The sequence below is a fragment of the Cheilinus undulatus genome, linkage group 5 (genome assembly GCF_018320785.1).
Source record: "Cheilinus undulatus linkage group 5, ASM1832078v1, whole genome shotgun sequence".
In the NCBI taxonomy this organism is placed as follows: Eukaryota; Metazoa; Chordata; class Actinopteri; order Labriformes; family Labridae; genus Cheilinus; species Cheilinus undulatus.
In genome coordinates this window covers 18,641,333-18,668,926 of record NC_054869.1, presented here as the reverse complement: position 1 = coordinate 18,668,926, position 27,594 = coordinate 18,641,333, and the positions used below count along the sequence as shown (strand labels likewise).

General features: G+C 39.3%; 1 protein-coding gene across 1 annotated transcript in view; it reads right to left on the bottom strand.

The window, feature by feature from the left end:
* Positions 1-1,089: 1,089 nt before the first annotated feature.
* kiaa0825 (KIAA0825 ortholog) overlaps positions 1,090-27,594 on the bottom strand; it is a 220,875-nt gene continuing 194,370 nt past the window's right edge. Inside the window, exon 23 of the mRNA XM_041788069.1 lies at positions 1,090-1,788. Within this exon, the coding sequence (XP_041644003.1) occupies positions 1,605-1,788 (184 nt within the window). The 3' untranslated portion in view covers positions 1,090-1,604. The remainder of the gene's footprint in view (positions 1,789-27,594) is intronic.

The following is a 27,594-nucleotide window of genomic DNA, read 5'->3' as shown; positions in this document are numbered from 1 at the left end:
AATTTGGACTTGTTCTAATGTAAAAGCCAAGTATTAAAAATTTCAGGACTTAACATGGTAATAAAAATGAACTAGTCAGAAAGGTGTTTCCTCTATATTTTCCCCAGGCTGTCACACAACACGCTAATAAAAAGCTTGTCGTACTCTGAGGAACATAGAATAAAACCAACATGTTTGTGCCGTGAGAGTTTGCTGAGGATAATGCACCCATACACTGAGGGTAATCAATTGAAATGGAAATGAGAGGAGTCAAAGTGCTGCGACTGTTTATCCCGCATAAATATGTCATGATGAGCTCTGGGATTCTCCAATGTTTATGTAGGTTTGATAATCCCACGATGAATACAGTATAATAGAATATTCAATTCATTCTTTGTGATGAATCATTCTTTGTAATGATTTGTCGTGAATAATACCGTCAGCTTTTCTGACAGATGTCTTCTTCACCTATCAGCCAATAGAAATATGGCTGAATAAACCTACAGGTATCTATTGTAGGAGGGGAGGCAGGTAGAAGAAAAGGATCAAAGCTGTTATCTTACAGGAAATGACAGTCAGCTTTTTAACGTTTCTCAGCAAAATTAAAGCCTTTAATATCATACATTTACCAAGTGTAAGAGGGCTTTACTGAGAGTCACAGGAACAATTCAGCTATTGAGCGTTTTGTTGTCTTTTTCATTCTTGCTATATTTGCATTAAAAGTTGAACCAAAGAAAGAAAAATGTCTAAATATTTCACACATTTCTAAGAGGAAATGCAGCACTTATGCAGTAGTGAGCTAAAGTACTACTCTTTTCAATGAGGAGACAGTCATTTGAGTCATTTAATCTTCATTTAAACATTAGATTTACAAGTGAGAAATATCTGATGTATGTATTCAGATGCTAGCTTCATAGTCTTAATCATCATAAATCATTGACTGCACAGAGATCACACAAATTGATCAGACAACACAAGAAGTAAGACTATTATTTTAATGTTTAATTCTAAAACATTCCATCTCCATCTCATAAATAACAAAGTATGGACAATCTTGGCAGGAATATACTCAGTAATCGCATCACAGATAAAAATAAATGTTTTCTCTGAACACTGCCTGATATTACATAGTGGGGCAGATTTTTGGGACACACTGTAATCAAAAACATACATCGTCTCGCTTCCCTGCCGTAATATTTGATGTTTGCTTTCAGGAACCAAGAGAAAGTATGCTGACACCAATGTCTTTACACTTACAGCCTAAAAAAAAAAAAACTTCAACTACCACTAGTGATCACACAGTCCCATCTTGTCCCAGGCAAACAAATCCAGGCTCTCCTTTTCCCAGAACTGATTTCTGGAGATGTGCTCCAAAAAGATGAAATGCGTCTAAAGCAGCAGAGAAAAGCACAGAGTTTGTCTGAGGCGTGCGTGTGCCGAGAAAGGGAGGTAACGTCTCTTACATTTTGTTGTGTAGCAGCTTCTTGTCCGCTCTCCTGCTCATGTTTTCACTCATTGCAAAGTTGCAGTTAAACACACTCATATTTAAATGAAAGTACCTTAAGAGCTCCTGGTATTACATGCAAGCGTTTACAACATGATAAAAAATCTAACTGCCTGGACTGTTACTGGGCAGCAGTCTCATCAGATGGGTGTGTTTCCCCTGGGGTCTGCTCTGCAGGTATCTCATCTGCTTCAGGGGGGTCTTGCAGTCCTGGACTGCAGCAGCGAACAAAATAAGCTTTCTGAAGTTCCTCCACCATAGATTTTTCTTCATCTTCCAGCTCTGCATCCTCCTGCATTTCCCACCTGCAAGCACGGAGAGACCAGAACATCAGCTGTTTATACACCAACGCACATCTGTTACTTAAGGTTAAATGAAAACATGCACACAGCAGAATCCACCAAATGTGTCTGTTGCATTGGTGTTTGAATATTGTGCCAACACACAGAGCTAGTACGCCAACAAAATTTGAGACTCTACAAGTCAACCTGTAAATCTTTCTCCATATAAGAGTTGTTCTTTTTTTTTCTTTAGTGTTGCACTGGTCAAATTCCAAGAAGCATCTGCTAGATAGAGATGGACTTTCAGCATTAAAGCTGTCATGTCAGAGGGTGGCAAGCATTCACCCCATAGCAATATGACTTCCAAATACAGCAGCTTTGTCTGTGGCTGAACACCTGTTATTCTGAGGCTACAGGTATTCCTCTGGCTCTATTTCTTGTTGGTGCAATCTAGCCTTTTAATTTGATTCAGCTTCAAAGCCAGGTGACTGAAAAAAGGTGGCAGAGGGGGTTAACTGATAGGTCAAGCAACTGGGACTTTCACTTACTACAACTTCCCAATAAAAGAGTCAATATTAATGCAAGATCAATGAATATTTAGTATTGGCTTTTTTTAAGAGGTTAATGTTTATAAGCTCCTGTAGAGAACCTTTAGTTTGGCTGATTTTGGTTGCCCCTGTGGTCAAAGAAATACCCCTTATCTTACTACAACAACTGGTGGTGTGTCTGTCTGTGTTGATTTGCACGCCACACCGTTGCCCAAATTGTCCTTGATCTCTCTCAAAACACTTCTTGGGTGTACCAGTACAAAACTGGTGCCATCAGAAAATTCATAAATATGTGCAGATTTTCAATAAAATCGTAAACATCATAATTTGGGGACTTCCCCTGTGTTATGATGTGACTGTGGAATGTTATTGCATTTCATCAGTTAATCAATCAATCAATCAATCAATCAAAATTTATTTATACAGCACTTTTCATACAAGAAAATGTAGCACAAAGTGCTTTACACACAGACAGATAAATTTAAAGAAGATAAAAGGGGGTATGACCCAAACCCACTCTGCCTGATCCCCTAACCCACCCCCCTACAATCCATTCACAGTATTGGCAAAAATGCATCATCAATAAGACACTAGTAGAACAGGAAAATGTATGTACCCAATACGTACAGAGGAAACACCATCTTAAAGGTTTAAAATGAGGTTAGGTTAAAGGGTAAAATAATAAAAGGGTGCTGTAATGAGAATAAAAACACTAAAAGGTAATGGCAATATGCTCAAACAGGAAAATAAAACACTTAAGAAGAACTTAGGAAAAGACGGAAAAACAAGAGAATAAACTACCAAAAGACAATTCTGAAATCAAAACAAAATAAGATAAAACTTAAATTACTAAAACAGATTAAGATGAGCATATTAAATTCAGGTAAAAGCCAGACTAAAAAGGTAGGTCTTGAGTTTGCCTTTAAAAACATTAACATCAGGCGCAGCCCTCAGGTCTTCAGGTAGGCTGTTCCATAGATGGGGGCCGTGGTAATAAAAAGATGTCTCACCGTAAGTTTTTGTTCTAACTTTGGGAACTGTTAACAGAGAACTTCCTGAAGACCTGAGGGCTCTACTGGGCTCATAGGGTAAAAGCAAATCTGATAAATAAGAAGGCGCAAGACCATTAAGAGCTTTAAAAAGCAGTAAAAGAACCTTAAAATCTATTCTAAAAGAAAGGGGTAGCCAATGCAGAGACCTTAAAATCGGTGTAATGTGATCTCTCTTTCTGGTTCTTGTCAGCGTTCTTGCGGCTGAGTTCTGTAGGAGCTGGAGCCATGAAATATTCTTTTTAGGGAGACCAGAAAGAAGTACCAACAGAGGGCACCACAGTAATATGCACAGTGTGTGTGAATATGTGGCAGAACTGAAAAAGCTGGCGCAGGACTGTGACTTCAGTGATTAGTTGACAATGGTGTTAAGAGATTGTTTGATCTGTGGCATAAATGAATTCAGGATACAGCAGAGGCTGCTGATGGAGGACAGACTGACTTTTGAAAAAGCACTCATGTTTGCATAAGCAATGGAGGTGGCAAACAGTGACACTGTGGATTCACATGGTATGAAAGAACCTGGTAAATGGAACAGAGTGGCAGGGTCAGTAAAAAAGGTCAGCGATGCACAACCAAAGTCCAGCCAGACATTAGAAAATGCTACAGATGCGGTGGAGAAAACCACCTGGTCAAAGACTGCAGGTTTACCAATCAAAAATTCCCCAACTGTGGAAAAGTGGGACACGTTAAAAGAGCCTGCAAAAACAAAACGGGGGCAAAGAAAACACTACACAGTTTAAGGGGGAGAAAAAGAAGTATGAAAAGAGAGCTAGTTTAGTCATAGTGAGAATGAGGAAGTTCTCACTGTGTATCACATTAAGGTCATCACACACTGGGTCCATTATTTTCAGACGTGTTTCAGATCCATCATCACCCCCAAAAATGTCAAGCACTCAAACCTAGCACACATAGTCTATTGCGTTTTATTTGTATTTAAATTTTAAAAAATGCCAAATTACTTAGAAGCAGAGTGAAGACATCACCAAGACTTTAGTTGTAGTGGTAGTGGAAAGCTCAGGAATCATTCTAGTCTACAGAATCATATAGGACATGCATTTTCAGATACATATCAAGAATTGAATATGAATTTAACACATATTATTTGTCAATCAGATATGAAAATAAATTCAGAGGAGACACACACATTCATGAAACACAAGTATCACTTTAAAACAGGAAATTTACAACAATTACATTTGCTTAACATAAATGCATCAGTGTTCCTTTAAGTCTGTTTATTATCCTGTAAAAAAGTTCTCATATGAGCTTTAAGTTGTGTAACATTTGCAAGTAACTTTACATAAAATGAATGTTAATTTTCATTAGCTGTTTTTCATTGCTGTAGATGAGGGCTATATGGTGGCACAGAGGTCAGCGCTGTTGCCTTGCAGGAATAAGGTTCCTGGTTTTAAATCCTGGTCAGAGAGGGCCTCCCTGCATGGAGTTTGCATGTGCTGCCCTTGCATGCATCGGTTCTCACAGGGTAGTCCAGCTTTCTCCCACAGTCCAAGGACATGCTTGTTAGGTTGATTGGTGATGCTAAATTGCCCATAGGTGTGAGCATGAGCTTGGCTGTTTGTTTGTCTCTTTATGTCAGCCCTGTGAATGACTGCTGACCAGTCCAGGTTGTACTCCGCCTCTCGCCCAGTGACTTCTGGGATTGGCTCCAGCTGTCAACAACCCCAACAAGGATAAGCAGTGTAGATAAGAGCCTCTGTGTAAGGGACAAAGTGACTCAACAACTAGGCGACCGGCGCCTTGTAAACCATCACACCTACTTTAGGTCTTAATTTAGAGACTCTTCTAGAGTAATTTTGCACATATCTCAGGACTGTACAGGGGTACCTACTATGTCACATTTTATCATTAAGCATGTTGAGATGGCTTAGAAAAGCTTTAATAAGAACAAAAAGCCTTGAAAGAAAAAGAAAATATGCTTTTGGCTCTCTGTAGGTCCCTAAGTGTCATCCTGTTGTGTATAGTTCCTGCTCAATGAGGCAAAGTCACTGTATAACTACTACCCAACTTTATTTAAACCATGTGTGTGTCTAAATTTTAGCATGGAGGAAATTGCCCCTTACATTTTTAGACTGCTTCTTTTCTATGTTGATCCATTATATTGTTGAAAAGCCACAGCCTGCATGGAGAGCTGCTGTATGAAGACATCAAGAGTAGTCACGTTGTGATTCTGTCTTAGTATTTCAATGGAGTCTCTTGACAAGTGACTGTGGTCAATCAAATCCATATGTAGAGCTGGCTGAAGACTTCCTTTGAGCTGCAGCATCACACTGTAAAGGAGAATTATATCAGTCTGACTGCAAATGACTGCATTTTCATTGCAATCTCTGTGTCCCCTTTTATCCCAGCCTCTCTCCCCTCCCATTCCTCACAATATCTTCAAACATGTATCATAAAGTTGTGCTTTGTATACAGTATATACTGTATGTGTAAGGAGGAAGGAGGGTAAAACATCATGTGTATCATGCAGTTTTATGCATACTAATAAGCAGACCTTTGAATGCACAGCACTTTAATAAAGTTAAAGCCACTCTCCTAGTTTGCATACGGTCAAATAAGACATTCTTCCTCTCTGCTTCCCAACTATCATCTTATTATAGCTCGTCAAATTTACATTCCTGGATGTTAGAGGATTAAGTGTCATGCCAAGAGTAGGAAGCTCACATGCTGTAGAGTCAAACTGCTGTGTTCCAAGTTTTAAGTCATATAAATGTAGGGTAGACTATGTGATGACTTTTGTCATTTAACTATTTCTCCGAATAAGCTGAAAAGACAATGGATAGTGGAACTATGGTGTGAAATCATAAAACATTTAAAGTAAAAACATATTTATCAACCCATATGCTAGGCTGTGACAATAGTTAATGCTAACCTTCAGTCCCTTTCTACGAAACAGTATGTACCTTATTTTTGAGCAAACACTGTTTGTTGAAAAAGTTAACACTATGCTAACATTATGTTATCTTCTATGTCAAAAGAGGACATAAACGTTTGTGTGTATCTTGCACTTGTTTCATCACACTGAGATGTGGGCCTCCTATCATGTTAGCTAGGCAGTGTAATGTTAGCTAGCAAGTAAACCAGGACCAGGATTTGATTGATCTGAGTTTATTTATATGTTTTATGTCTGTAAGTCTGTTGAAAACGCTGCTGCCTGTCTTAAGCCAGGACACTCTAGAAAATGAGATTCAAATCTTATTATTTTTTTTTTTTTTCAACTTTAACATGCTTTATCATGTAAACATTATCTAACAGCCTAGCTGGCTGATTGCTAATGTTAAATATTGTTTGGATGTAGCAAAACTAAGTTGTTTTAGTTGTACAGTACTGTGCAAATGTTTTGGGCATGTTTGGGCCAAGAAATTGAGGCTGAAGTAAGCTGTAGTGAGCCCGTCTGAGGTCACCATCGGGTGAGAATGAAGACTGACACAACCCCAGTCGTGTTCTTGATGTCCTTGCGTAAAAATAACAAAGTCCACACCTTTAGGGAAGAGTAAGGGTTTGAAAGTAACTAATTACATTTACTAAAATTAATTGAATTTTGTAGTTATTTTGGGGTACTTTTTTGAACATTTTGAAATCATTATGTTATGGAATTTGTGTGATATACAGTGCTTAACAAATTTATTAGACCACCTGTCATATTTGTCTCAGAGACCATCCAGCATCATGAAGTGCTTTAACGTGCTTTCAACGTTTTACCATTTTGAACAGGAATGAGGAATTTCAAACTGAATTCACCTTTTTATACCCAAACTTGAGCCGGCTCACTGGGCTTCTCTGAGAAGTCAGAAATTAATCAAGCATAATCAATAAATTTGAAAATTCATGGATAACAATAATAATTATATTTTAGCATTAAAAATATCATTTGGGTTAAAGAGCTTCTACGTATTGGTGTGTTAATCATTGCAGAAACATAAAAAATGATTTTGGTTTTACCAATTTTTACCAATGCTGTTAATTTAGGGCAGCTGTGGCATAAACTTTACTTTGGGTGATGGTCTAATAAATTTGTTAAGCACTGTATATATTTTTAAATCAAGATTAAAAGCATAGTTTAGAATGGCATACTAGAGCAACCCTATAACATCTAAAAATGAGGAGAATCTATTCATGTCTGAGCAAACCAGTCAAAACTTTTTCAGGAAGAACTTGATATTTTTGAGACTATGAAGTTGCTTATTCACAAACAAACAAGCACAGAATTTTAAGAGTTTAAAAAGTTTTGAACTTTGACATTCAAGACTTAAAAGTTGTGAATTTACAACAGTGTTATGTCAAAAATTTACATTTTTCCCCCCAAAAATGAATGATAATGTAAACTTGAGAATTTAGAGAGTTTTTTGGAGAATTAACAGATCCTCCATCTTTTAGAGTGGCCCTAATACACTGTTATACTAATAAATAGTTTATACATAGATCTTTTGTCAAAAACAAGTTTATGTAGGCCTATTACTGTATATTGGGATTTTGTTGATAAAAACAACTAAAATTGATCTGTACTTTTTTCAAGTGGGTCCTAGGGGGGTTTGCTTCCTCTTAGACATGAGTTGGGGGGCCCCAAAGGTTGGGAACCACTGGCCTTGGCTACTGTAGTAGGTTTGCCACAAGCTCCTGATTGTGCTACGGATGTCCAGAGGGCTCTAAAACCGCCAGCAGTCTCTGGGTGTATCACCAAGGGTGAAAAAGCCTAGACCAAAGACATGCCATTGAGTTTGACCTTGGCTGCCAATTGGCACACTTGTGTGCTGCCATGTTGTGCTTGACTCTGCCCCCCCAAGCTCTGGGCTGCCACACATTGGCCCCATGATGAATCAGTTGTGCACTACATTCCTAAAATTTATGCTCATGACTGCATGTGCCAGTGTCATTCCAGGTTTTCATTTCAGAGTTTTCTTCAAGTGCTGATCAGTCCACAAGTGTTGTTATAATGATGACATAAAACTTTGAACACAGCCTCTAAAGGGATCCAGGTTTCCACTCATAGCAGGACAAGCTTTGACAGCATATAAACCATGTACTGTAACTGTATCCCCTCCACTTGCTTTCTGTTTTTCTGGGTATGTTGTTGTGTCAGTATGAAACTGGTTTTATTTCCAACAGACATTTAGTGGACTGTCTCTAAAAAAGACAATAGAAGAGAGGAGTAGTTAAGTCTGTCTCTGGTGATTACTCTGGACTGTTTCGAGAAAGCAGATGACTATTAGGGGCAACCAAATTGCCCCTGTGTTTTTTCTTCAGTGACATGAAATCAAAATCAGTTCCACTAAATAACCATTATGAGATACAAACACAGGCACAAACAAAACAATACAAATGTCACGCAGTGTGCAAAACAAGAGCAGGAAGGGAGAACAGAGAGCTGGAGGAACGGCGGCCAATAAAGGAGGGAGCGAGAGAGGAAGGAAGACAGGAAGGTACGCTAAAGGTTTTTCAATGTTTAATTTTCAAATAGGATTAAGCAGAATGACATTTAGCTGAAGGTTACAGGCTCAGCATTGTCTTAGCTGATATTGATATGCAGGAGGCGCCCTGCTTGTCACCGGGACAAACACCGTTGATGAATGAGAAGCCTTTCCCCAGGAAGGTGTTAAGTGCAAATTTGAAATGAGAGCAAGGTAGAAGAGGAGAGAGAGGGAGAAAAAGACAGAGATTGAATTACAATGATAGTTGCCATGTATACTGTCACTCGATAATGTTGCCAAAAGTGTAAATTGTTATGTGAAAAATAGGTTGTGCATTTGTTGAGATTGGTTGATCTTGTACTGAAAATGAGCCAAAAAACACACAAGGTGCTTTGCTGTACGTATCTAATTTCAACAAATACAAATCAACAATGCCTCTTAGAAATGCATAAGTAGGCGAAAGTTGACAATAACTTCACTGTATCCTCATTTCGGCAAGTTTTTCCCCCGGAATTTACATCTTAATAAGGCGATTCTTACCCTTTAATTCTTATGGGCTCTGCTCATTTCTCATGCATTAATACTGGAGCTGCTGACTTGGCTCTTCCTCTGAATACAGAATAGGACACACATATTAAGACTCATATATTTACAGGATTGATGCCACGGGAGATTGTCTCAGAGTGAGATGAAAAGGCTGGCTCAGATGTATTTCAACGTGAACATCAGTGTAAGCTGTCCTAATCATGGGACGATGCCGGCACAAGACAGAGAGAGCATCTGTCCTGATTTTCAGCTGATAATGAGCGGTGATGTTTGACAAATTAAGAGCATAAGCCCCGCTCAGAGATCATCCGGCAATCAACTCACTAAATCTTACTCAAAACACACCACAGATGAAATTTTAATGTTCAACAAAAAGGAGATGTAAAATTGCAGAAAGAAAGAAATTCAACATTTGAAAAGGAAAACAGGCAAAGGAATGAGTGCAAGAAAGGGAGCGAGCAGAAAGACAAAGTGCTTAAGAGATGGTGAGAGACAGTGGCCAGTGGTTTCCTGTGCAGCTGTCAGTGGGCTGAGTGGTTTCTCTCACAGTGTCGGCTGTTTGTGCTGCGCTGGGTGCCCTGCCTGCTCTGCCACTGGGACCGCTGTTTGTTTAAAAGGCTCGCCTGTCAAACAGAGAGCGCCACTGACTGCCAGACACTCGGCTAAATGACTCTGACAGCAGCCCTAATCAGAGGCTTTGCACATTGCCGCAGGGCCTGGAGGATCCATCATAACCCAAGCCTAAATATTTAAAGTGCTAAACTTTCCAAAGGTCAGGCCTTTCCATGCATGCCAGGGCGACATGTGTCAGAGAAGTAGGAAGAGAGAGACTGAGCGAGAGAGAGAGACTATGGTTAAATGTCCTCTCATGTCCTATCATTTTCCCTCTTTTGAGACCCAATTACACTTTTAGACCTTTGGAGTCAGGTTACCTCGATCAAACGCACTTGAACCTGCTCATTTGGGGTTAGAATCTTGGATTGGATTGAGAGATAAATTATACAACGAAATGTATAAGAAAAATAAACCCATGTCAGCAACGGGTTCGCAACTGACAAGAGATTCCCTCACTAACCGAGACACTCAGATTCACCCTTTGTCTCTGAAAAAAAAAAAGATGTCTAAAAACTTGTGAGTCATAAAAACAAGCTTCTCGACAGCACTGAGTGAGCGGTCCACTAGGAAAGAAAAAGATAGAATCAACAGTGAGGAATGAACTTTTTCAACCTGACCAGGATAAGTTTGAAAAAATTGATGCAGAAACTTTTGGTTGAGTCCAGAGTTAGATTTATGTGATGAGTGAAGGTTAGGTCAGAGGATGAATGAAGAAGGATGAGTGAAAAACAGTGTGTACGTTTTCTTTTGTACCTAACAACGTTAAAAAATTGATTCTGATTGGTCAATTAGGGCATTCCAAGGTCTACCATTTCTCTTTAGTAAAACGTGATCAGGGACACAACTCTGGAAGACTATCAGTTTTATTAGCGTTTAGAAAGAAGTGTGGTTATTTCAGCTATGGTCTGTTTACTGTGAGAAGAGGGAGTGTGAGGGTTGAAAGACGCAAAAACTGCATGGTGCTACAGAGAAATCTACAAAACTGATGATAGTTCAAGAGGATAAAATAAACTTAGCACAAAAGTAAGACATTTTTGTTTGGTAGCTTATTTCTTTCTTGTAACAATGCTTCTTAGCAATGACTCTTATATCACGAATTACTAGATAGTAGAAATGTTCTCTTTAACGTGAGTAATAAAAGCTAAGCTGCTTGACTCAAAGGTGTTACGTTTGACTTTAAGAGTCAGTGTCTTCAGCACCAAAACAAAACTTTTCTCTGGCCATACCTTCACTGTCCTTCAGCAAACCACTTCCCTTTTTCTTATTCTTTCTCTCAGTGTTCCAATCTAGTGTTACTATTTGTAGGACTGATCTTCATTCACATGTGCAGCCCAAAGTTGATTTAAACTTATTTCCTTTAAGTACTGCAAACCGAACAAAATCTTTTCTTCAGTTTGAAAAGTCTGCTGGTTCTGCTTGAATGTACTCATCAACGTTGCGGCAGACTAAGAGTTGGAGGTAGAGTTCATATGAGAAAAGAAGCATAAAGCATGAGTGAACCTCTGGGAGATGCTTTAGCTGAAGGAAGAGCTATCCAATCAGTGTGAACAAAGAGCTGAGAACAACAAACCAAGATGGAATTTGACTTACTTATTTTTTTGTAGAAAGCAATGATAACTAATATATTTAATTATGATAGATTTGATATCTACTTTAAAAACATTTAAATTGGTTAAAGACTGAATTTGGTAGAAGAAATGCAGCCCTTTATAAGACCAGAGAGCTTCTTACAGGAGTGTAAAACTGGTGTATTGGCATTATTTGTTACAGAATGGACAGTAATCTAAAGCCTGATTTATGCCAAGTCTACACACCAGCTTACTCCATAGGTCCAAGTAGCACTGAGCCTAGGCAGAGAATGTTGTAATCCGATGTGCACCTCACCAAAAATGCAACTGCATGTCTAAACGACGCAGACTGCAAGGCCATGGATTGGTCTGCTGGGTATCTGCAGGTGACGGCCAGTGTCTGAGTGTGTCTATCAGTATAAGAAATGTCCCTATCCTCCTGTCCCTCCTGTCACCTGGCTTCCTTCTTCACAATAACTGCAGAATCATCAACTACCACTTCATATCTATCAGCTCCAACTCCAACGTAATAAGCTCAGTTTTAGCTGCCATGGTTTTTTACTGTGCAAACATCCAGGAAATGTGCCAGTGGGACAGGGAACTGGTATAAAAATGGCACTGTGCAGAAATATAAGGTTGACAGCATCTGGGGTTTGTTCAAGTCATTGTGATAAGTTTTAAGTCAGCTGATGATACACAGCTTTCCAATATTTGGGCTAAATCTAGAGTGCTCCTTGAAATCAAAATAAAGGAATGATAAATACAGAGAGATAGGCAGCAGTCATATGACAGTCTAAAAAAAATCAAGAAGACATATAAATAAAGAAACAACAAAAATGGAATAGTTGGACATTGTACATTAGAATCTGGTTCAGTTTGGGTAACTGACAAGTTCACAATACAGGGTGGGGGTAGGGTGGGTTGGGGTCATCTCTTTGACTCAATTTCCATGGAGAAGCAAACATCCAATTCAATTTAGATATGTGCCTGTGCTAAGCTACAAGCCAGAGGGAGATTGTAACTGACAGCCATTGGACAGCCGGCTGGATTTGAATATTGACGAGACAGAGACTTGACAGAAGGGATTATGCTCTACCTTCTGACTTACTAGCCGCTACACTGATCCATTCTATTGTCACATCAACTCAATGTCAGGACTACAGTATGTCCGGGTGGTACGCTGATGCCAGTCACTATTAGACCCTACCTGAGATCCATCTCAATCCAAACTGATGTCCACTCAAAAGCTACAGGAAACACTGCAAATCAACAATGACAGAAATATGCAATTTCAGAGCAAATCTTCCAAAGTAAACAGGAACTGGTAGCTTTTCTCTTCAGCTGCTGTGTTCAATAAAGATAAACAAAAATACATGCACACAATCAGTGGTGCTTTACAATACATCAGAGGATGACAACATTACCATTATAACAGCAAACATTAACCTTAAACCTCTACAAAACAACTCCATAGTAGTCTTTTCACGAAGCTGAATCTTTGGAGTACTTATTGTAATGATTTTATGACTTAACTCATCCAACTGTAAATGAACACATACATGCACAAACACAAGAGCTGTCTTTCAATTTTTTTGTATTGATGTATCACATCTGAATGAACCTCCTCTTTTGCCCTATTAGTCTTTTTTGCTGGTATTAATGCACGGGTCAAATCCGCAGTCTCATCCACGTCTAAGCAGCCTTGTCTCCCACCCAGCATGCGCCAGCTCATCTGGAGGGCCGCGGATAGCAGACAAGTCAGAGAAGGGCTGATCAAAGGGCCTCGGACAGATCTGTGAAGGCCCTTTGAAAGGACATCCACAGTTACACAAGTTGACACGCTTGTACGTGCTTTGGCACGGACACAAACCCGAGCTCAAAGGCCTACGCTCACACACACAGAAAACACACACAAGTGCGTGTACAGAAGGATGCCCAATGTGAAACTTCAAACACACCATGGTTTAAAACCAAGCAATGAAGGTCCGGCACACCAGACAGCTTAAAGGGCATTTTCTGAAAATGTACCATACACACATGCACACACAGTTCTTTGGGGTCTGACAGGGTGCAGCTAAAGAAGATGGAGAGATTGAAATGAAGATATAAAGTTGTGGCACAGAATCTTAACTGAAATGTTACTCTCTTAAAAGAAACTACTCTGCCTTTTTAAATACTCTTTTTATGACTGAACATTAATGGCGTCTATGTATTTTTCTGATATGGCCTAATAATTTGAGTAATGGTGTTACACCTTGTATGGGTGTGCATGTGCAGCATAGGAGTAGTCATCAAAAAAGTAAAGTGCAGGATAACCTTGACTAAACTTAGCCTTACCCAGAGATTTTCAAAATATCTTTGTCCAAGGCACACCTAAGATGAAGCTGAATTTTACTACACCATATTCATATCAATGCAAAACAGGCTCTTTAACACATGTTACAGTAATTCATCAGTCTGTACACATTTATTTTTATACACTAATGCCAAAATTGTCTGTAGCAGGTCATTTGTCATGGTTGAGCTCCTGTGTCCTCTTAGATTGCTTTTTGTGTTAGAGAGGTGGCTTTATATGTCCAACTCTCACTGAGGGCAGGAGCCCTGGGCAGTCACAGCTGCAGCCTGTTAGGCATCACAGCTGCAGCAAATCTTTGGAAATCAAGGCCTACTTTTAATCACCTCATGCAGAACCTTCAGATGCCAGAGCATACCATAACTTCCAGTGTGGTAACCTGGCTCTCTAAACCTCTGATTCAGTGTTCACTTATGATTTTTTTCAGTGTTTTTTTTTTTTTTTTGTACCTTGTGCTTCTGCCAACCACCAGTCAACACATTCATTTTGCACTATATACTCTTGTACAATAAACCCCTTTTCTATAACCTCTTCTCATGCTCTGCCCCTGTGTCCTAGTCAGTTACTTGTCACACCATCCCATTGATGGTTTGCTGGGGTTTGTTCTGCACAAGAAAATGATCCATATTCTCCAGTGTCAGCCTCCTTCACACTGTCTATCAATCAGAGCTTTTGACTGCAATGTTTCCTTAAAGGGATTTAGAAAGTGGGGCTGTAGCCATAATCTAACATGCAACTTAATGTTTTTATTAGATACAAACTCTAGGTCATTTTCTGAAACATCCAAGTTTTAGTACCTGATGCTCTCTTCAAAGTGTGCCACTCTGTGCAATTTTAACCTTCGGTTAGTGGCTTCAGTTTGAAACTTTTATAGCTTAAGAGCTGCACCAGATGACATACATTATGCAGTATATGCTGCTTACGCACAAATGAATAAGTTCTGTAATGATTAATTCTCAGAGTCACCTGTGTTTGACCTACAGACTGCTGCAACTGAAGTTGAATTGTGCAAATGTTTGTCAGTTACAATGCAAAGCAAGACTTGTTTCAGTTTTTTTTTTTGTTGTAGTTGTTATTTTATAAAATTTGATAGGATTCCTGTGAGACCCTTTCCCAAGCCGAACAAGACAGTCTGACTGCACACTATTCATATCTGACACCCACTCTCACAGACCATTCATCTGTGACACCATATATCCAATCCAATCCAATCCACTTTATTTATATAGAACATTCTTAAACATATCTCAGAACAGATATACACACTAAAATGTGCAATATGAAATCAGATCAAACTACTGTTAAGAGTTAGGGTAAGGGTTAAGGTAACAGTTAAGTTTCCAATAGTGGAAAAACCTGACCTGCAAAACTTGATTATAAAACATACAGATATATAGCTAACATAGCTAAAAGTAAGCTCATAAAGCAACTATGTAAGCGACATATCTACATTATCTATGTAGCTAAGTGTGCTTCAGCTATGTTTGCTAAAGCTCACAGAGTTTAAGTCAACTTAGCTGAATATCGTCTTCTCACATAATATTTTCATGTCTAGTGCATGTACTCTTGCTTGAATGGAGTTGTTGCCGTTTCCTTGTGGCCATGGAGGAAAGTTGCAATCGCTTTGCCTCCTTCTGGACCATCCTGAGTATTACATGCTCAATACTCCCTTTTCACATACACACATATTGAGCTCTATAAACTTTTATTTCGCTGGCCAGCACATTTTTTTTTCTTTTCCTTTCAAAGACAATTGAAGGACATTTGTGACTGCAAATCAAAAATGGTTTGCTACTTTTTGTTGAATGGACTGGGAGACTGTAGAGGTTAATATACAATTCCCTCTTAAGACATTCATAAGGAAGATGGAACTTTAAGTTTACAGTAACAACCACTTTGAAACTTGTTTATCTATATAAGGAAAATAGTTGTTTTATTTCCCTCCATTTCATATTATGTTTATAGAGCCTCTATAAGGTCACTTTGGAATTGGTGCTAATATTATTTCAGTTTGATGAAGTATGAGTTTCTTTTGTGCTGAAATAAACACATTGTGCTTTGTCTTATGAGGTTTTATGAGGTCGGATGTTCTTCTGTCCAGAAATCTGTGTTCTCCTCATTGGTTACAGTTATTTCATGAAGGTAAGTGCCAGACATTTTATGGATAAAGTGGAATTAAAAAAAAAAACTGGAAAACTGGAAACATGTTGTATCATCAAGTTACAGCACTTCCTTTTTGAGATATATGGTGTCTCAGATGATTAGAGATCTTCTGTTACTTATGGAAGTGAATTAACTGGATTTACCAGATAGATACAACAGGATTTTGCATTAAATGTATCAACATAACTTTGAGATACTTTTATACCTGCAGATTTAGATTTCAACACAGAATTGTGAAAGTACTGACTGTAATGCCTGAAGACAAATTTACTTGCCATGTCTATGCTGTATAAGCCTGATGTTAGGCGGACTAGTTTATCTTAAGATGCAGGGAGAAAAGCTGTTTCAAGTGTTTGCGCTATGTGTCCCGTCTTTGTATTGAAAAGACACAAGAGTTGTGGATACTTCAAGTTTTCAGTTTGGCTCAGTTGGTACAACAATCACTCATATGGCTATACAAGCTTGCTGCAGATTCAAATCCCAATCTTGGTGCTATTGGGTGAATGTCTTCCTCCACTCTCCCTCAGATGCAAAAACATGCATGCATCAATCATAGTGAACTACAACAGATTCTTCTTCCTGATGGATTTCCTTCCACCATTCATTATAGCATTGCTTTGTGCAGTCATGGTTTTAAATATGGTGTTTACGGTGGTCTGTGCAAGGTCTCTACATCTACCAACACTATGTATTAATTGATAAAACTGGTTTAGCCTAATTACTGTGTGTTCATTGTGTCCAATTTTTTTTGCCAAGTGATATTCTCTTGTGATATTTGGAGGAATATGAGGCTGTGTATTCTCATCATGTGACCACATATTTCAAATCCCTCTGCTTAGCTGTTTCCCGCTCCTCACCATTCGCTCCAGTCATCCAGGGGAAAGTTTGTGTAAATTTGCAGTGGCTTAATTACTGAATAATTTAGACCATGCTCCAAATTAATGTAGACATTTCCATATTAATGTGTTTGCTCACCGATTCCACATTTATTTGTACTGCGGACAGGAGGGTAGCAATTATCACAGCATATCATAGCAGTTGTGCTGGTATTTCAGACATCATTAGGCTGCTTGTCCTCCTCAGTGTGACTGTGAGTGCTTGTCTATTGGACACAGTTTGGTACATTCCTCAAATAGGCTCACGGTCTTCTGTGGGTGAGATTTATCAAATCATGCTCCGGGGAGAAAAAGGGTGAGGGAGCCTTGTTTGTGTTTGACAAGGTGAGGTCCAATTTAGATTCCTTGCTGTGTGTGAATGTATTATTACATGCAGACAACAGCAAATAACCCAACACCTGCCAAGTCGACACAGCCGACGTCTGCTGGTCAGTGCAGTGCAAGTAGCTGACTTCTCTGCACATGTCCCAGGAGGTTGACAGCTCTCTGCTCCTCTTATTTCCCCCTCTCCCTTTCCCCTACCTATCCTCACCCCTTTCCTTTCTTCCTCCTTAGTCTACCAACTGTTTGGCTCTTGTTAGGAGCTTGGCTGAGCAGGCTGGCACCTTTCAGTGAAACAGCACCCAAGAGGAGGTTGTGACACGGGGAATTGTCAGCATGTGTATGTGCTCACATGCTGGTGTATGTGTGCATGACCGCTCTCTCTTGAGCTGCTGTAAATCATTACAGTGAAGCCCTTCGTTAAGTAAGCCAACCACCTTGGCACCTTTCAGCCTTGTCCTGTGTCTGATGCCTCTCTGACATCGTCTCAAACACCCACCACCTGGGCCACAACTGTTTTTTTTTTTTTTTCCAAAGGCAAGTAAACGTGACTCCAAATAAATCTCAGCAGTTCATTCCACCTGATCAGCAATCATGTGCTTTCTGATTTTAGTAATATTCTATACTTAGAACAGACTGTTTATCCTGGCAGGACAGAGTTTACCTCATGCCCATCCTCTTGTATCATCTTCCTCTTGTACAGTTCTCCAGTAACAAGGGGAGGCTAAGTTAGCAGGGCAGTCAGTGCTTCAGTCATTCAGCCTGGCAGCTAGCTAGGCAGGCACCTGTTAACAGCCCCAGTGTGCCTGCAGGTCTATGGGATCAAAAATCTCAGCAGAGGCAATCTGTCTTCCCACATGAGCCAAAGAGAGAACAGGTTGGCAGGGAGAGATGTAGAGAAATAGGTAAGTGGAAGGAAAAAGATAAAGAAAAGGAGGAAAGATAAGGAAAGTCTCTCTAAGGACAAAAATGATCCATTACAAATGTATGCAACAATAAATATATTCAATAAAACTGAGGATGTTAGATTAATTGTCTATTTTTCCTGATACCAGTTCTTCAGTACTGCTCATACTGAGTATTCATCTGATGCTGGTGTTGGTAAAAACCACACAAATCGCTAACATTTTGCTTTCTTTATTACTGTCTACTGTCTCACTACCACAGGGTTATTTGATATTAGCAAACATTATTTTCCACAACCCTTTTTTGGGTCAAAATGTGCCAGATCAATTTATTTTATCTGAACACAATTAATTCCTGAAATAATATTTTAAGCTATATTTTAGGCTGTTCTGGCTAGAGCTCAACTGTGTGGTTCCCATTCATTTTCTCCATAGCTGATTTGATTTAACCTTTCAAACAGATGGACTGGCCAGATTCAAATTTTGCCAAAGTTATTATTTTTCTTCATATTTAAAAAAAAAAAAAAAAAATGTTTTGCCCATAGAACTTGATTGACGCGAAATAGCTCAATCCATCCTTGTTTGTCCGAAATTGGACAAATAGACTTCCATTAAAAACATATTTTTTGACTGTGTGTCTATGGCACCAAAACAACTTATAGCAAGTGTTTCTTTGCAGTCACTCGATCACCAGGGATCTAAATTTCACCATTCCACAGTGATCCAGCAGATCGTGCCAGCGCACCATTTTAACTCCTTCAGCAACGTGCATGCAAGGTTTCCTCCATGGGCTCAGACTGTTTGAAGCACTATGTCACCCACTAAACATCATCAGAATTAAATGAAACAATTCGTGCCACTAGATATGGACGTCTGAAAGTGGGCTACATGTGTAAGGAAAAGTTTGTGTGCTCCTACGTGTGTGCTCGGATGCGAATCTGCGTCTATGTTTACAACCGGACATGCTGTAAATGGAGCGTTTACAGTCGGAAATGCTACTTCTGAGTTCTGCAGTCTGGGACTTAGAAAGGGGGACATTTGGACAATTTCAACTTTGCCCTCACTTCATAGCAAGTGGATGGACATGCATGAGGATGCACGGGTCCTTTCGATCATTAGGTAAGAATATATTATATCTCAAATATGCAATAAATTTATATGTGTGCGTAATTGTGGTCACATTTTGGTTAGAGTTGGAAATGCGCGTGTACAACCTCTCTCTGCCACCTGCTGAATCTCTTAAACCTGTACCTGTCTATTCTGTTGTCAGTATGCATCAGCAGTGCATTTTGTAAAGATGTCCAAGTCACACAACCTATGTTGTAAAATCTGCTGATCAACATTCCATTATTACATCAATGATCCAAAGCTAAGAGAGTGCAGGATAACATCAGCAACAACCAGCTGCCAGTATAACAGGATGAGGATATCTTCCTCTCTTTATCTTGGATCACCTGCTGTGTATTTGTCATAACTGTCTTCAATATGTCGGCTTGGGGGAAAGAGGGGGAGATCGTTTACTAGTTTGATCGTGAATGAAACACATTAAAAAGAAGAAGAAAATGCACAAACGGTTTGCAATTACATTTGGAAGCCTGTCCAACTATCGTCAATGTGTGGGGATTGGAACATTGGGAGTTTAATCCCACATCAAATCCACATTGAGAGGCCTTAAAATTATCTTGGTTGTTTAAAATGTTATGTCAGAGTGTGTATTTTTCTCAGCTTGTCTTTTTTTCTAAGATTTATTTGGGGTTTTTATGCCTTTATTGTAATAGGACTGTGTATAGAGTTTGAAACTAGGGACAGAGAAGGAGAAGAACTGGACCCTTGAGCCTCAAGGACAACAGCCTCCACATATAGGATGCAAAGATCAATCATCATTTAATCAATCAGGATTTGCCATAATATTGTTATTTGTCCTGGACTGTTTGACTGTTACTCCCAGTTCTCTTTATCCCACCAGGTGCTCATATCCCTCTCTTTCATCATCTCTGTTATGTTGGCATCTTCTTCACAATATTTGTCTCCAGTCAAAGATAACTTTCCACCTTCATACTTCTTCTTTCTGCAAACCTCTTGAACCTCCAACACTCCAGCCCAGCCTCCTCTGCCACCAGATGTTCCCCTCACATCCAACTTCCGTCTGAGAAAAGACATTAAAGCCCCAGATAACATAGCATCTCCCTCTGTGTCTCCTGTGTCTGCATTTGGGTCTATTCCTTTAAACCCTGTCACCAAATGCATAAAATATCACCCATGAATTAATGAACAAAGATGATTCAGATAAACAGTCAGTAGCGTTAGATTTTGCCCTCCTCACACACACAAGCACAAATACAGAGAACAAGCATTCACTTGTGCGATCTCCCCGCTGAACAGTGAACAGAGGGGGAGAAAAAAGATGTTCGATGTGATTTCACCTCAGTGTGCTACCAGGAAATAGCCTATTACTTATTCAGTGCTTTCTCTTTGTCATTTGTGCATATATAAACTGTGAAATCTACTAAGGAGCGCTGAGGGTTGAGAAAGTGCGACTTGCTCTCAGACAAAGGCCTCGCTCTCACACATTGATCTGGCAAAACTTCTATTCAAACCCAGCTATATAGAATTTCCACACCCACTATGAATAAATTGCATATTTCAGCGTATTCTACTTTTTTATGGATTATGAAGTGGCTTAGTTGGATAAGTTGCCAGCATGGTTGATTTCATGCAGAGAGATCGAGCTTAAGAGCAAGCAGATATGTCAGAATAAATTTAAGTTTCAGGAGCAGAAATTCAAAATAACAAAGAGACCAAGACCACATCAGGACCAAAGACAACAGAAAATGTCACAGCTATAACAAAGTTGGAGTTGTGATTGTTGAATATAAATTTTTTGAGCATATTTGGGATTCCGCATGAGCAATGTATCAAATGTAGACAGTTTTTTCTCCATTTGCTGCCCTAGATCAAGTTTTAAATGTTTTTTTAAATGATTGGTTAACCATTTGAACAGTCGTTTGAAACATACAGCCTAGTATGGTGGAATCTGTTGGCAATGGCTGTAATCACTAACAATCAACTCACCTCCAAGACTTCCTTTTCAGCACTCCAGATACACTACATGGACAAAAGTATTCAGATGCCGGACCACTTTTGCAGCTATAACAGCTTCCACTCTTCTTAGCAGGTTCCCCACAAGATTTCGGGGTGTTTCTGTGGAAATTTGTGCCCATTTGTTCTGTAAAGCATTTATGAGTTCAGGGACTTATTTTGGAAGAAAAGCCCTGGCTCTCAATTTCCATTCCAGTTCATCCCAAAGGTGCTCGATGGGTTTGAGGTCAGGGCTCTGTGTGGGCCAGTCAAGTTGTTACACATCAAACCATGTCTTTACAGTCCTTGCTTTGTGCACTGGGGCACAGTCATGTTGGGGAAAAAAGGGCTTTCCTCAAACTGTTGACACAAAGTTGGAAGCATAGCATTTTCCAAAATGTCTTGGTATGCTGAAGCATTAAGACTGCCCTTCACTGGAGATAAGGGGCCTTGCCCAAACCCTGAAAAACAACCCCACAGCACAGCATTATCCCTCCTCCACTAAACAGAGAAGCATGATTCATCTCTCAACAGAACACATCTCCACTGCTCCACAGTCCAGTGTCAGTGTGCTTTACAACCCCCCCATCCAACGCTTGGCGTTAGACTTGGTGATGTGAGGCTCTGTGCGGCTACTTGGACATGGAAAACCCATTTCATGAAGCTCCCACTGCACAATTTTTTTTGCTTACATTAACGCCAGTGGTAGCTCAGAACTCTTCAGCTAAGGAATCAGCAGAGCATTGGTGGCTTTTACGCACCATGTGCCTTGGCAGTCATTGAACCTGCTGTGTGATTTTACACGGTCTTCCACTTCATGGCTGAGTTGCTGTTGTTCCTAAACTCTTCAACTTTCTAATAATCTCACTTCTCACAGGGATGAAATTTCAGAAACCATCTCAATGGAAAGGTGGCATCCATCACAGTACCACGCTTGAAGTCACCGAGCTCTTCAGAATGACCCATTTTGTTGTGCAAATGTTTAACAGGCGATGTTTTTCGAAATTCAGGTGTTTCTATTACCAGTTTTTAATGCGCTGTTTAGATTTTTTCACATTTCTAAGGGTAATGGAAATGCAGCTACAGTCTTCAGTCCCTAGATGCTTACATAGTGTTGTTAGAAGACAAGTGGCAAACACGCTCGTCCACACTTTTTTTTTTTAACATAGAAGGCATCAAATCTATTCTCTGCATATATAAAGAAAAAAGGGTTCATCAGTTTAAATATTCTTATCATATTTGAACTGTTTGCAAATATTTGAACTGGTTGCAAATCACTATATTCTGTCTATTTTACACAATGTCCCTACTCTGTAGGAATTGGGGCTTGTAGTTTACTTTTAATTAATGGGTCTTTAGTTTGCTGAGAAAACAATACTTGGATGCTGACTTGTAATAAGTAAAAATGTCTGCTTTATCAGGTGTCTTTCAGAGGAGGAGAAAATTTTTTGAAGTGCTTGTTTGATGAAAGCCAGCCACATCAGCCATTTCTAATGCATGACAGACAACCAGGACATCTAAACGCTGATTGGATTATCAGGAAAGTGTTAAGCAGGTTTGTATCTCAAATTTTGCTTTCTTTGTAACGCATTATTAGCTGCACTTGGATGCAGATGTTTGCGTCTGTTCAAAGACACAAATTGTAGTTGGATTCCACTGATATATGATTGGTCAATACTTGAAAGGCCACCTCTACAAAGGGAACCAGCCCTTCTCATACCAATGCCCACCCTGCCTGTATGGACCACATTCTTTAAGTAGAATCTAAATACAGACACTAGCCATCCTATTATGTATCAGCTGCACACGTGTAAGAGTACATCCTTTTGATTTGATTTCTTTGGGAAAGGAATGCTGCTTTGTATTGATGGTTTTTCAGTTAAGATTTAACCTTTACACTAAGAAAATCCATAGTGATGCGTCTTCTTCTTTCCTGTTAATAACTTGCCTTTTATGAGGTGCTGAGGAAGTGGACACCCACACATGGTGTCAAGCTAACCGTCACAGATTAATGCTTTAGTTGAAAGAATCTTTCACTACAAATATCAGACAGCTCATTTGTGAAGCACTGTTTTTCAGGTTTTTAAAAAAAATAAATCTTATATCCTGTACCTAAGCCACCAATTTCATGAGATTTTTTATTTTTACTTAGACTATTAGATGGGATAAAATTCCATGTCAGTAGTGGTATTGTTGTGAAACTAAGGGACACTGGTTGGTGTGGAAATCCTCACTGTAAATATAGCAGTGCTCAGATTCCATTAATAATGACATTATTAGCCAACGGATCCCGTGGTTTTGTTCGGCCTGTGCTGAACTGATTAGTCCATGCAGACATTGATCTCACCTTCCTCTATGTTTGTGTGTGTGTATGAGCTCTTAGTCCAGGGCTCTGTTATTGTGTATCACATCACTTCTTGTTCTCTTACCATTTCAAACAGTTCATTTTCCACCATGCTAATGGCAGTTTTAGGGGGTTAAGGAGATAAATAAATCCTCGCTGTCACCTCATTTAAAATCAAATGCCACTTAATTATAGCTGTATGTGTTTTCAAACACTTTGCATAATTTATTGTTCTACTCCGTCCTAATCTCCAGATCCTTATCGCTCGTGCTCTATTTTACACCCTTTATCCTTATAATAAAATTATAATGCTGCCTGTCTCCGTTTTTCTTTCTCTTTCTCACTGCCAACAGCAGTGTTAAGAGATAAGGAAGCCGATGAAAAGACGTTTTTTTAAGTTGTGCCTCACCTTGTAGGGATTTGATGCTGTAAAGGTCTATTGTCAACTCTGGAGAGCATACACGAACACACTCACACATGTACACACAGCCCTCTGGCAGTGCTGCTTTTTTTACAAGGGAAATACAAACACTGTAAGATCGGAATAACATCATCATTCATGATTCTGGTACAAGCACAAGGGCATACGAACACATACTGTATATTATTTAACCTTTATTTATAAGATAAAAAATTGATTGGCTTTCGTACACATTTTTATTTCTTTGAAGCCTTAATGTGCAAGCAACTAAGCATGCTACTGCCCTTTTTTGACCACCAAAAAGGGCAGGAGGTAGGGCAGGATTTTCAGCAGCCTCAAAATACAATATGTATCACGATACAGAGGCCACAATCTGATATGTTTACCGACACACTTCGAGTTGCGTTAACTTATAAATCCAAAACAGCTACTTCAGCTCTATACTCTAAGCTGATTGAACACATTTTTTAAGTAAGTATTACCCGTTCATTTTAAGTATTTTTTGTAATTGTACTGAAATTATTTGACAATCATCCCTTAATCTGAAGAGTTTCCCCAGAATAACTTTGAGCATTAAGCCTGGTAGACATTGTGCGATTTTGGGCTGTCCCAAATGAAAGATGACCAATCATGGCGATATCTTGAGTTGTGGCTCTAAAACAGTGGTGCTTTGTCACACTGTGAGACAAGTTAAGACTGCTGTTGTCATGGTTTTGCGACCAAAGAGCACCTGGGCTAAAATTCCGACAGTGTCAGAAATTTAGGATGACCATCTCATCACGATGACTAACCAACCAACAGGGATGCAGCAAGAAATGATGTACCGATGAACCCAACACTGCTGCTAACAGACAAACAACTGAGCATTAGACTAGAGACAATGCCAAAAAGCAGAAGTTCCTGGGATTCCTTTGCTTCATTATTTAACCACTGCACTTGCCCCGTAGATGGATGACGCACACTGATGTGGGGCATGCTGATAACGATTATTTCTTGTATTTTGGCGTATGTCAGCATTAGTGGGAGTTGTTGGTCGTATGGGATTCATGTTGCACAGTGTAGCATGCCAGAAACTGCTAAAAACGCAGTCTGTAGGAGGTATTAGGCATTTATGCACCATGAGTGAAGTTACTGACTACGTAAGGAAAGTCCCGCCTGTGGGAAGCAACCAAAATACACAAAGGATGGCATAATGAACATGATGGTAGAGGACTTCCTGGTTCAGTGTGCACCTTCCAGCTTTTGTCACCTGTAGTCATTTAAGCCAGCCTACCTTGAGTGGTATAAATGCACAAGATTGAAGCATGGTAATAAGGGAACATTACAGTGAATAAAGAACACATAGCTTTACAAAAAAAAAAAAAAAATCTTAAACGTGTTGTTTTGAGTTGGATTTAGCCAGAATTTTCAAGTGCAGGAACATTTCCACAGCGTAGTTTAGCTGAACAAAGTCAAGTTAATCCAACATAACTCTAAAAGTAATGATTACGCAAAAAAACTGATATCCACTACCCTATTTTTAATTTGTACAATACTGATGAATGAGGATAAAAACAGCATTAGTACCACTGCCTGTTGCAGCTGCTTGGAGCCTTCGTTATCAGCACCGCTGTTTAGCACATCTTCACAAATAAAGCATAAAGTACTGCTTTTAATCTCCTGATCCCGTTGAGACATTGAGGAAAATTTTGACCTAATGGCATCGTTTAGTGCTGGTCAGTGTGAGGATAATAAGTTCACAAGCACATAAGAAGGCACCTCCCTTTACGTATTATTATTATTATTACTGTTAAACTGTGCGGTTCATCCTGTCAAAGAAGTGTAATCCATTTGATCTGTTCTTTAGAGATTGTTTTGCATGTATGTTTTTTTTTCTAAGTAGTTATTTCGCTCCAAAGAGGAAACCGCAGGCAGAAAGCGCTATTATGTAGATTAGGTGTAGTTACCCACTTTCGCCACAAGATGGAGTATGCTATTGAGTGAGCCCTTCTGCCGTGACTTGCTCGCTATTAACACACACTGTTGCTCTGAGCAGAAGCTTGATCACAACAATGTGCTTTTCTGTTATATTTTCAGCTCATGAACCCTTCATTAAATTGCTAAAAGTCACACTGAGAGTCCTTCTTTAAATGTGCAACATCAGGACGACACAGATTAGCCCAGTGAGGCCACCTGTTGTTGCTAACTATTAATTAGCCTGGTATTGTGTGTCGATGACGACTGGTGTCGCTGCAGTGAATTACCTTGTTTTTGCACAGCTTGCAAGACTCATATCCATCTTTAGGAAACCCAGAATAATCCAGTATCTTTGCTTTTAGTCTTGCTGGCAGTAGATAAAAACTAGGATTTATGTTAACTGGTGCGAGTACAAACTAGCTTGTTTCGGTTAAGCGAAGCATATGCTGCATCATGCAGTTTGACAGCTACTGCCATCTGTTTGCTTTTATGTTGACAGCATCATGGGGGATGTTAAAACTGCCATCACAAGATTTCACTCACTCTTGTCATACATTTAACAATTTTATTGCAAAATGATTATACAGTTTTACTTGGTAAGATCTGTATGATACGGGTATCAGCAAGGTGCACGTAAAGATATATTAGCGTATCAATTTTTGGAGCACAGGCCTAGCATAGAGGGTCAAAATTATGCTACTTTATTGGTGGACATTGCCAATATCCACTCTTATTGGCCAATCACATCTATTTTTATCGTCTAATTCTAAGAAATTGATAAAGAAAAACAAACGCACACCGGTTTAGCCTGGTTGGCCACATCAGCTGCAACAGTTCTCAATGCTCCAATCATGATTCTGGTGCTAGCTGATGTGTGTCTTTCCCCCTTCTCTCTCCTCATATTTCCTTTCAAACTTTGGCTGTCCTATCAAATAAAAAAATGTTTAAAAAAAATTTGAATTCTGTGACCCTGACTACATAAGCCTAACCTTCAATAGCTAAATGTCAAATCTATCCTTTAATTTAAAGGGATTTAATTTAAACTTGCATCAGCTTTATGCTCCTGTTCTAATGTAATTGTAGAAGAAGCAAAGTCACTAATGTGCCATCAATACACTGGAAACTAACGTACCAACAATGCAAGCAGGGAGACATTATATCCACTGCAAAGTAAGAAAACAGAATATATACAATTAGTCATAGTGGCACATACATCTTGCTATACATTTATCATTACATCATTGCATTCAGGCAGTATGATGTACTGTACAGCTGCAGCTGCTGATGGGGGTGTTACACAGTAATTGTCCAGCCGTACACTGGATCAGAGGACAGATTTAATACTTATAATCAGTGGATTCTGATTCATTCATTTACATCCTTCAACTAAAACAAGATCTTGTTTAAGTAAGCAAGCAGACGCAACATCCGAAACTGTATCATTTCCTCAAAGCACTGATTAGTAAAGCAAGTAAAAGCTCCAGGGCGAGTGCAGCAAAAACTGTTAAGCCTATGGATCAAATATAAATGTGCAAAACATACACAAAAAGGACAAACAGGCCCGGTTCAGTGGTAAAGTACCTTAATTTAGTCACCTTGGACACAAATGTCTTTCATGTAAGTTGGGAAAGTATTCAC